The 12,252-nt window shown below is 42.9% G+C and overlaps 1 protein-coding gene across 2 annotated transcripts in view; it reads left to right on the top strand.

The window, feature by feature from the left end:
• The window catches only part of SEZ6L (seizure related 6 homolog like), a 266,073-nt gene that overhangs the window by 213,742 nt on the left and 40,079 nt on the right, over positions 1 to 12,252 (top strand). For both annotated transcript variants that reach the window (XM_043976757.1, XM_043976748.1), the window contains exon 10: positions 8,307 to 8,503. In XM_043976757.1, the coding sequence (XP_043832692.1) occupies positions 8,307 to 8,503 (197 nt within the window). The remainder of the gene's footprint in view (positions 1 to 8,306; positions 8,504 to 12,252) is intronic.

Raw genomic sequence — 12,252 nt, 5'->3', positions numbered from 1 at the left:
TTCAGCAAATCAATCTCTACCCACCCATCCCTCACAAATTGTTTTTAAGTGTTGCATCCTTTATAACACAGGTTTACAATGGAAAATAGGCTAAATTTAGAATTAAATAACCCGGGTTCAAATCTCAGCTCTTCTAATTGCTACTTTTGTGGAGTTAGATCACACCTCTGACACTTCCTGCCTCAACAGAGTTGACCCTGAACAAACCAATCCATGACCAGGAACCTCTGTGTTCTCCTTGGGAAAGTAGGGATGATACTAGCACCTACCTAAGAGGGTTGTTACAGGGATTAAGTGAGTGAGTAAGGGGAAACCTTAATCTTAAAGCTCTTTGTAAATGGGAACCATGATTTGTCTACTCTAGGACATTTAAGAGGCATGGTCAGAATGAGCGTGTATCTAAGAAGGGATAGTGAGAGATCTGGAAAGAAGATAGGATTATGGCCCCAATTGGGGCAGTCATCCCATATAGGAACCATTTGTTCTTCAATTTTACCCATCTGTACAATGGAGAGGGGACAGGGGATTAGATTATATGATTGATAAGGCCTGTTCTAACATTCCCTGTTCTAAGGGCCCTCCCAGTTCTGACATCCCTTTCTAAGGCACCTCCCCTCTGACATTCCCTGTTCTAAGGGCCCTCCCAGCCCTGACATTCCCTGTTCTGAGGCCCCTCCCAGTTCTGACATTTCCTGTTCTAAGGTTCCTCCCAGCTCTGACATCCCCCTTCTAAGGCTCCTCCCAGTTCTGACATTCCCTTTTCTGAGGCCCCTCCCAGCTCTGACATCCCCTTTCTAAGGCCCCTCTCATCTTTGGCATTCCCTGTTCTAAGGGCCCTCCCAGCCCTGACATTCTCTGTTCTCAGGCCCCTCCCAGCCCTGACATTCTCTGTTCTAAGGCTCCTCCCAGTTCTGACATTCCTTTTTCTGAGACCCCTCCCAGCCCTGACATTCCCTGTTCTAAGGGCCCTCCCAGCCCTGACATTCCCTGTTCTCAGGCCCCTCCCAGCTCTGACATTCCCTGTTCTCAGGCCCCTCCCAGCCCTGACATTCCCTATTCTCAGGCCCCTCCCAGCCCTGACATTCTCTGTTCTAAGGCTCCTCCCAGTTCTGACATTCCCTTTTCTGAGGCCCCTCCCAGCTCTGATATCCCCTTTCTAAGGCCCCTCTCATCTTTGGCATTCCCTGTTCTAAGGGCCCTCCCAGCCCTGACATTCTCTGTTCTCAGGCCCCTCCCAGCCCTGACATTCCCTGTTCTCAGGCCCCTCCCAGCTCTGACATCCCCTTTCTAAGGCCCCTCCCAGCCCTGACATTCCCTGTTCTCAGGCCCCTCCCAGCCCTGGCATTCCCTGTTCTCAGGCCCCTCCCAGCCCTGACATTCCCTGTTCTAAGGGCCCTCCCAGCCCTGACATTCCCTGTTCTCAGGCCCCTCCCAGCTCTGACATTGTGTGCTTCCTTCAGAACAAGCCCTGTTATAACATTGGCTTTGGATCATATCCAGGTTTTCTTTATTGAACAGATACGAAGCATTAGAACTGGGAGGAATATTACTGATTCTTGACCCAGGTCTCCTGACTTGAGCTCTGCCACCACATTCCCCCCTTCAGTCGGTAGGGCTAACAGTCATCATCAGCACACATGAGAGGAGAAAGAGGAGGGCTGTCTGAAGAGTGTTCACTGTGCCTGGCTTAGTGTGCTCTCTAAGACATGCCCACTGCATGATGGGTTATACAGTTCATGCTGGGGACTTTTTCACGGAGATAAAAATGCTCTCGTCCTTCTTGCAGCACATCATATTAGAACGTTAATAGTCAGGGTCAAATAGATTCAAAGAAAAGGGATTTCTAGGCCTGACGTCAATTTCAGATTCAGTTTTCTCCTTGGTGATAAGTGGGAAATCTGTGCAGAAGGAGAGAGAAGCAGAGAGGCCAGAAACCCAATTCCAGATTGCAAAGCAAGCAAGAAAAAAAGCCAACAGAGAAGGCTGGGGAGGGGGGCCTGTGGGAGTATGCAGTGAACTGGAAGGCTGAAGGGAGCTTTCCAGGAAACCAAGACAATGTCTTTTCTTATGCACCAGGAAGCAGAGAAGGTCAGAGCTGGGAGGGCCTTAGAACAGGGGATGTCAGAGCTGGGAGGGGCTTTAGAACAAGGGATATCAGAGCTCGGAGGGGTCTAAGAACAGGGAGTGTCAGAGCTGGGAGGGCCTTAGAACAGGGGTGTCAGAGCTGGGAAGAACCTCAGAACAGGGGATGTCAGAACTGGGAGGGGCTTTAGAACAGGGAATGTCAAAGCTAGGAGGAGTCTTAGAACAGGGACCAGGCAGGGAATACTTTCAATGGGTACACATTTAGCTATCATGTAAAGATTTACAGAGTTCTTTGTATACATAACTTTATTTCATTCTCACAGTAGCCCTGACAGATAGGTGGTCTTTTATTATCTCTACTTATCAATTATCTCCATTTTACCAATAATGAAATTGACATTCAGATGTTAAATTGACTGGCCTAGGGTCATCCAGCTAGTATAATATCTGAGACATAATTCAAATTCAGGTCTGCCTGGCTGAACATCCAGCTCAAGACCCCAAGTCAGGAAGATCTGAGTTCCAATTCTGCCACAGACATTTCCTGGCCATGTGACTCAAAACAAGTCACTTCACCTCAGTGTCTCAGAATCAGATTCCTTTTCTGAAATAGGGTTAATAGTAATAACTACCTGTTGTGAGGAACAAATGAGTACAAAAATCACTTTGTAAACCTTAAAGTGCTATAAAAATACTAATGATCATTGTTACATGTTTTTATCTAGTAATGCTTGATTATTATTGATTACTATTTTTAAAAACACTAAATTACAATTTAATCTGAGCTGATACAAGGTAACAGGTTTGAAGGGAAATCATCTCATCGTGATATTTATTAGGGAAGGTAACCAGTGCTGAATGGGGAGAAAGAAAATCGGTCTAAGAATCAGGATTTGTTATTCAACCATTCAGTTATGTCCTACTTCATGACCCCATGGACCATAGCCCACCAGGCACTTCCATTCTCCCCTCTCTCTCAAAGTTTGTCCAAATTCATGTTCATTGTTTCCATGACACTATCTATCCATCTCATTCTCTGTCATCCCCTTCTCCTTTTGCCATCAATCTTTCCCAACATCAGAATCTTTTCCCATGGGTCCTTGCTTCTCATTATGTGGCCAGAGTATTTACGCTTCCACTTCAGTATTTGTCCTTCCAATGAATAGGATGAATTAATTTCTTTAAGTATTGAAGAATCAGATTATTTGGGGTGAAACTAACTATATCTTTCTTCTCCTGATTTCAGTTTCCTACACTTTAAAGTGAGAGGTTTCAACCAGCAATTGGCTCAGGAATTTTTAGCCTTGGGTACAATGATAGATTTCAGCCCATCTGAAATTTGGTGGGGGGGAAATAACATCTTTATTTCAACATAATTGATTTTTTCCTAATCTTCTATATTTTATTTTATGTATTTAAAAACATTATTCTGGGGCAGCTAGATGGCGCAGTGGATAGAGCACTGGCCCTGGAGTCAGGAGTACCTGAGTTCAAATCCAGCCTCAGACACTTAACACTTACTAGCTGTGTGACCCTGGGCAAGTCACTTAACCCCAATTGCCTCACTAAAAAAAAAAAAAAAAACATTATTCTGAGAAGGGTTCTCCAGGCTTAAGGTAGGACAGGAACCCCTGCACTAGTCAGTCTCTAAGATGCTTTCCAGATCACTCGCTAAATTTATCTCCATGAAGGAATTATTAGACAAGTAGGATAGGTAGGGAGAACTCTGGTTGCAGAATCAGAAGCCCTGGTTTCAAATACTAGCTAGCTCTGGTGATTATTACCATGTGAGGCCTTCAACGAGATAATTCCTTTCCCTGAGCCTCAGTTTCCTCATCAGTAAAACTAGGGAGGTTGGATTCAATGGCTTCTGAGGTCCCTTCTAGATCCAAATATATGATCCTAATTCTCTTCTAAGCCTCCTAAGGACCCTTAACTTTCACTGACTAATGGAGCAGGAAAAGGAGATGGTAGTAAAAGGGAAATAATAATGGCTTTCCCCCCTTCAGCATCAGGGAAGTGTTTGTGGGATGGAGATGGGGGAGTGGAAGAGAGCACAGAAACTGAGTCTAAAATAACTGGGAGAACAGTGCCCTCTGCTGACAGAAGAAAGAAATACCATCCCTATGCAGGCAGCTTGGTTCCCAGAGCATAGTATCATGTCTGGCCATAGCAAAGGCTTAATAAATGCTTGTTGACTGACTGACTGACTGATTGACTGACTGACTTAGTTGGGTTGGCCTAGGCTAGAGAAATAGGCTCATAGAAACTGGCAGGCACGGTTGGAGTAGCAGGTAGAAGGGTAAGGAGGGATAGGGTCTTCCTTGGAGAATTTGGATTTTTAATTTCATAACTTTCATTCAACCCAATTCCCACATTTTGTCCTGATTTTTTAAAAACCATTTAAAACCAATGGAGAAGTGTAAGGGCTCTTCCGCTGAATCTTCTGTTGGGTCTTTCCCAAATGTGCTGCTTAGTTCTAACTTCATGAGGATTATTTCAAGGCAATGTGGGATAACAGAAAGTCCACTGGTCCTTGAGTGCTTGGTTTGTCCTGCTGAGCTTCTTATTAAGGATCATAGATTCAAAGCTGGAAGGAGTGGTAGAAGTCATTGAGTCCAACTGTCTCATTTTTCAGGAAAGGAAGTTGTAAAGGAGATGTAAAATGACTTGCCCAAGGTCACATGAGTAGATGGCAAAGCTAAGACTGGAACCCAGGTCCTCTAACTCCAAAACTAATAGATCTTTCTGCTGCACCATGCCACAATCCCAACATTGATTCCTAATCCTTTGGGGCACATAATACAGTAGAAAGAACTTCAGACTACGAATGAGAGGGCTGGGTTCAAATCCCAGTGGTTACATACATACTGAATATCCATTGTGCCATTTATAGACTTTTGTACTGTGGGCTTCCTTAAAGAAAATCATGTCATGGGCCATCTAACGCTTTAAAAACAACAATATTACACTGTAGTTTAGAGAGGCAGCATACTTTTTTTTTTTTAATTTTATTTTATTTTCACGGGCAATGGGGTTAAGTGACTTGCCCAGGGTCACACAGCTAGTAAGTGTTAAGTGTCTGAGACCGGATTTGAACTCAGGAACTCCTGAATCCAGGGCCGGTGCTTTATCCACTGCGCCACCTAGCCGCCCCGAGGCAGCATACTTTAATGACTGGAGACCTGACTTCAGAATCCACAAGACCTAGGTTCAAATCTTATTTCCTTATCCTGAGACTCAGTTTCCTCATCTTGAAAATAAAGGAGGGGAGGGGAGAGGAGAGGAAAGGAAATGTCAGAATTGGGATGGATTTCCAGAGACCATTTCCTCTAACTCCTTTATTTTCTTTTTCTTTTTTTTTTGGGGGGGGGGCGGGACAATGAGGGTTAAGTGACTTGCCCAAAAGAGGCCGGATTTAACTCCTTTATTTTCAAGATGAGGAAACTGAGTCTCAGGATAAGGAAATAAGTTTCTCAAGCTCAAACAGCAAGTGGCTGGCCCAGAGCTACAACAAGAACCCAGAGGTCTCCTCACTTTCAGATAATAGATCTTTCTCCTCCCCCACCTAAGTTCATTTGGTGCAGTGTGTCCAGACGGTATCACTGATGCTGAGCAGAGCTAACCTGTGTGCTCTCTGGGAGAAGTAACAGCAGAGAGGATTGGCCAGGAAGGAGAGGTTTATTTTCCACTGGCATGAGATGTCAGCAGGATAATTTCCAGGGAATGTCTCGATTTGTTCAAATAAATGGGAAAGGGGAAGATGCTGAAGGGCAGATTTGATTAGGGCTGAATGGAGAGGAATTGCACAGGATCAGGAAGGAAGTCAGCAGGCATTTTGTGCTAGTAACTGTGCAAATATTAGGTCATTTGATCCTCACAATATCATTATCCCCATTTTACAGTTGAGAAAACTGAAGCAAAAGTTAAGTGACTTGCCCAGGGTCACACAGCTGGTCAGTGATTGAGCCTGGACTCAAATTCAGGATTCCTGATTCCAAAGATCAGGTTTCATAAACATAAAACTGTTTTGATCATTTCAAAAGGAGTTGAGTTTCAGAGATTTTGGTGAAGGCTTTTAATGACTCTTTGTTACTCCTCCTCACCTCTGGCAGCTGCCACCAGTTAATTAGCAATGCTTCATTGATATAGGGCAGTAGCCACCAAAGTCCACTTCCAAAATTAGCATATGTATGAACATGTCATTCCCCAGCTCAAGAAGTTTCGATGGCTCTCCCCTTTGCTTCCAGGATAAAATATGAATTCTTCTATTTGTCACTTGAAGTTGTAAGATATAATAGGTTACTTTCCCTTGCTTCCCCTTTAACAGTCTGTTTCAGTCAAACTGATGTTCTTGCCATTCCCCACGAGAGATTTAGAACTATGAGGCATCTTAGAGGGGTTTTTTTACATATGAGGAAACTGGGTCCAAAAGAGAGGAAACGACTTGCCCAAAGTCACAAAACTAGACTTTGAATTCAGGTATTATGAATGATCTAAAAGTTGCTTCTCTTTCCCATTTTAACTTTGTGGTCCACTGTGATCTCCAGATTTTTTAGACTTTCTTGGGAGTTAATGCCCTCCCCCATCTTACAGTTGCATTTCCTTTAAATCTCTGAATAAACTACCTTATTGTCCACATTTAATACAAGTCTAATATTTCATACTTTCCATTTCTACCAAATTTTCCAGTCCCCCAGTGTCATCATGACTTCAAGTCAAGAGGGACCAGAATTCAAGACCTGACTATGCCAATAACTCATTGGGTGGGCATGGCCAAGTCTCTTCCTTTCTATGGGCCTCAGTTTCTGCAAAAATGTGGAGCCCAGATTCATTGATGTCAATGCCCCTTCAAGTGGTGTCTATGTCCTCCAGCATTCTCCCATATTAACAGAATGAGCCTTGTCTGAAGCAAACCCACTGGATCCATGTAGCAGGGTCCATTTAGCCCAGCTCCCAGGTCAGTTTGTTATCTTCCAGCTAGCATAAAAGACCCTTTGAGTGTAAACTCCAATTTTGTGAGAAAATAATTATTAATAGCAAATTTCTTAGAGACCCAGTTTTAACTGGCCTTCTCTCCCCATCACTTCAGAAAGGTCAGTTCTTAAGAGAAACTTTAGTTGGTTCAGGACAAACCCAAAGGAACAAAAGGAATGTCTTTTTGTCTAGTTCAGTGACCTGAGGGGATTATACCACACCTAATGGACTTTGCCTTGAGCATCTTGGGGGAAAGTCTTTTGGCACACTTCATCTGTAGAGCTCATTTTAAGGTGGACCACCCTCAAGTTATGTTAACCAATGGAACTTAATGACACTAACCAACTTAATGACTCTGATCAAGACTCTGACCTGCCTCTATCAAAAGAGGATCAAAGCCAAGACCACGAGACTGGTGCCATCTTAGGCTTGCACCCTTGGGTCAGAATGCTGTCAGTTTGTGTGTGCTCTCCTCTTAGGACAGGGTAGGCTTGAGGCCATGTGTTCTCTCTCTCTCTCTCTCTCTTAGAGACATGGTCCTGGGGCTTTTCTCAGGCTTGTGCTGAACTGCTACATGGTCAATTCTTTAGTAATATTCAATATTAATTAATAATAAATACTTCCCCAAATAGTGCAATATCCATTATGATATAAATAGCCACTAATGTATAAGTAATAATAATCTTAGAAAACCCAGCCTAGCCCCCAATAATTTAGAAAACACAGTTCCCAGCACCTGGGACAGAGGCTGACACATAATAGTCTCTTAAAAATCACTTTGTTGACTAATTGATGTATTGAATCTAATCCCAAGATTGCATATTCCTCTTATAGAAAATTATCCTATCCTGCTAAGTAGTGCGGTTGACTTAGAATGAGAAAGACACAAGCTCCTATCCTGTATCAGATACTCACCATCTGTGTTACCCTAGACAAGTCACTTCACCTCTGCCTCCCTTTCCTCATCTGTAAAATGGGGGTAATTATAGCACCTATTTCCCAGGGTTGTTGTGAGGATGCGATGGAATAACATGTTAAGTACTTTGCAAACCTTAAAGTGCCATATAAATGTCAGCTGCTATTATTATTATTAATGGTAAGATAGTCATCTTAGTTCCCCTGCTAAGTTCCCCAAGGTCCAACATTGTGTTTAGCCTTGCATATAGTTGGTGTTCAATAAATTCCATCTTTGCTTAGATTGCTTTCCATTCACACACACATACCATTTCCTTTTGCCTTCCCAGCTTAAACCTGAGTAACAGTGATATCTTGACCATCTATGATGGGGATGAAGTCATGTCCCATATCCTCGGGCAGTACCTGGGTAACAGTGGACCTCAGAAGCTCTACTCCTCTAGCCCAGATCTCACCATCCAGTTCCACTCAGATCCTGCTGGCCTCATCTTTGGAAAGGGCCAAGGGTTTGTCATGAGCTACATAGGTAAGTGTCTCAATAAGCCAGCCTCTCCATGCCCTGTTGGCTTTGGGGCCATGGGACATTTCTGCTGGGCACACTTATTCTTGGGCTTGCTAACCCTAACATACCCTGATCCTGGGAAGAGACTGTTTGGGGCTTTTTTATAGTTTTAGTGTCCAGCATGTAGTAAGTGCTTAATAAATACTTGTTCTGACTAAATCAATTATTGAAATGGGAAATCCAGTCTTCTTCAGGTCCCATGTCTTTCTGAGGATCTCACTGACATGAAGCAATGAAATTGCTTAGGGTGCATTATCCCAAGCAGTCTGGGCAAAGGTGTCTCTACCAAAATATCACCATACCAAGAATTTTCTCTGCCTGGCTTGCTTTTTTTCCAGGCCAGTGATCATGATTCATTCTCACCAATAGTCCGATCATGATTCATTCTTACCAATGGTCCTCCCGCCCCTCAGAGAGAACATGGCAATCGATTGCTTCTGAAGTCCTTGTTTATGTTTCTCTGGGGCCTTTTTAATCCCTGATTATGCTGATCGGTAATTTCAATTCTCTTGGCTCTTGTTTTCTGTCTTTCTATGTAGGGCTTCCCTGCAGGTTCTCTGTCAGGGGTACCCAAAGTGAATGACACAAAACCTTGTGAAGAATAGTCATTATTGATTGTTTGGTTGAAATGCCCAAAATAGTTTTCTGCATCTTTATTCAATTCAAGTTAGAGTTGGAAAAGACCTTGTAAATCAACAAATCCAGCCTCCTGTGACTTGTCCAAGGTCACAAAGCTAGAAAAGAATTGAGCCTGAAGTCAAACCCAAGTATTATGATTCATAACCCAATGGTCCATGATGGTTCCTAAATTTTGGGCCATGACTGTACATGATCATGCCAAACATCATGATGGTCCCTTAAATTAAGAGAAAACTCAAACCCGTTCTCTGAATAAACTTGTGGCTTGCTTGAATCAACAGAATTTTCTTTCTGGGATGATTGTCATTGAAAAACATGATTCCATATTCCAACTATAATCAGAGGCAGCATAGTAGAAGGAATACTGGGCTTGGACTCATTCTTGGCTTTACCATTTACTGTCAGTTGGACCTTGGACAAATTATTTTATCTTACTAAGTTTCACTTTCCTCCTTTTCAAAGTGGGGATAATTAATACAAGTATCACTTAACCTCTCAGGGTTGTTAGGAGGAAAGTATTCTATGAAGAGGAATGATTCCCATTGTTGATACATTCCACACTCTGTCTAATGTCAACATGAGCTGGCTAATGTAAATATCAGTCAGAAATGCCTGGTTCATGTTCAGTACTGTGGAAAAATAGCAATATAGTTTTTAATCACTTAATTTTTATATTGTTTATATAGAAATAATACTTCATGGTCAGATAATGTTTTAAGGTTTGCAATGTACTTTCTGAAAGTATTGTTGCCTTTTCTAAATGAGAAGACTTGAGGTTACAAGGGGAGAAGTTTCTCACCCTTAGTTATACAACAAGCTTTGAGACAAGATTCAAAACCAGGACTTTGTGACTCCAAGGCCAGCACTCTATTCACTACTCCATGCTACCACTTCTAATAATAGCTGACATTTTAAATAATAAATAATAGCTAATATTTTTATAACACCTACTATATGCCAGGGACTGGGATAAGTACTTTAGAATTATTATCTCATTCAATCTGCACAAGTCTGGGAGGTAGGTCCTATCATTATCCCCACTTTTACAGTTGAAAAAAGTGAGATAGAGAGTAAGTGACTTGTCCAGGGTCACACAACTGGTAAGCAAGCATCAGACCCTCCTGACTCCAAGTGAAATCCTTTATCCAGTATTCTCTATAAATGTCATGTTTTTCTGTTCATTCTCATTTCTGCCAACATTAGTCAGGTAGACTTAAAGGTGACCTGGATAATTCCAAGCATGTCCTCCTCTACTTTCCCTCCAGTAAGAATGGTGCAATGGATAGAGCACCGGCCCTGGAGTCAGAAGGACCTGAGTTCAAATTTGACCTCAGACACTTAACACTTACTAGCTGTGTGACCTTAGGCAAGTCACTTAACCCCAATTGCCTCACTAAAAAAAAAAAAAAAAAAAAAAAAAAAAGGAGGGGACCCCGTGGCTCTTTGGCAAACCAGGATAGTCCTGGGGGGGGGGGGGGTGATGGACTGATGTGCTGAATCTAACTGCAAGAAGGAACACATAGAGGTTCCCCATGCCTAGTATATGTCTCCTCTAAAAGGTGCTGATTAGAGTAGATTATCTGGAGACTGTCCCCACCTATACCATCATATTCCTACAATTCTGAGATTCCATTGATCCTGGGTGCTCCTTATTACTTCTTGCTTTCTACATACCATGCATCACCAGAGACCAAAGTCAAGGAAGAGGGAAAGAAGGAAAGGAGAGATGGAGAAGTCACACAGCATTTTCCAGGAATAGGCTGTCTGGCCTAGAGGACAGAGTGCTGGACCTGAAGTCAGCAGATCTGGGTTCAAGTCTCAGCCGAGAAACTTGTTATGTGAACCTGAGTGGGTCATTGTGATGATCCTGTGATATTTGAGCTTCAAATTCCTCAGCTGAAAAGTGGGGTGAAGAGGAAAGTACTTCCTCTCCCAACATCCCATGATGACAGGTTATGAAGAAAGTAATTTGTAACCCTAAAAACGTCAGTCATTCAGTCAACAAGCATTTATTAAGTACCTGCTATGGGTCAGACACCATGCTAAATGCTGAGGATACAAAGAAAGGTAAAGATAGTCGCTACTCTTGAGGAGGTCACAGTATAATGGAGAAGACTATGTAAATAACCAGATACATACAAGTCCAACTATGTGCTAGTCACTGTACTATACATTGAGAATGCTAAGAAAAACAAAAGACAGCAAACCATTGTTGTTATTCCATAATACTTTGGGTACCTATCCAAAATATCCTTTAAGCAAAAGTCAGTTCTCAGGGACTTTGTAAATGCTCAGCCATTGCCAAACTAGGACTCACAGAGAGAAATTATTTGGCCAAACCAGAATTTGAAGCCAGAGTTTCAATGAGCAAACACATATGCTATGGCAGAGAAAAAAGCACAGAAAGAGGAGAGACCCAGAAAGGTGAGGATGTCTCTAGGGAAGGCAGGAGGCTCTTTTTCCTCAGAGTAAATGGCAGAGTGCTCCTACCTGACCTTGGGAGCCCTACTGAAAGGCTCCTCCCTCCCCTCTGGCACTGGGAGGAGCCAAGGTGGCAGGAGAGAGTGCCCTGGGCTTGATACCACCCAAGATCTCTCTGGAATTCCAAAGTAGACCCTGCCAACTCACCACCAGTGAGGCTTGTTATACTCTTGGGAAATCCCAAGTTAGGGGTTGCCTCCCAAGGCCAACCACCAAGCAGATCTCCCAAGACTTGGTGGATTTGGGAGAGGATATACCTGTATGAAATCTGTGCCTTTTCCTGGAACGTAGCTCCAAAAGGGAGTCAGGAGACATTTCAGAGGTTCAAGATGATCAATTTGGAACTGGAAAGTACCTGAGGTGCCATCTAGGCCAATCCCTCATTTTATAAATGAGGAAACTCATGAGTCCCAGAGAGGTTAAATAACTTGCCCAGAGTCACACAGCTAGTAAATGTCAAAGGTAAGATTCAAACCCAGGTATTCCCTGCTCTAAGTCTACTATGCCATACTTGTTGTTGTTATACAATCATATCCAACTCTTCACTACCTTATTTGGAGTATTCTTGGCAGAACTGTTGAAACTGGTTGCTA

This window comes from Dromiciops gliroides, chromosome 1, assembly GCF_019393635.1.
Source record: "Dromiciops gliroides isolate mDroGli1 chromosome 1, mDroGli1.pri, whole genome shotgun sequence".
Taxonomy (NCBI): domain Eukaryota; kingdom Metazoa; phylum Chordata; class Mammalia; order Microbiotheria; family Microbiotheriidae; genus Dromiciops; species Dromiciops gliroides.
This window is presented reverse-complemented; position numbering and strand designations above follow the sequence as displayed.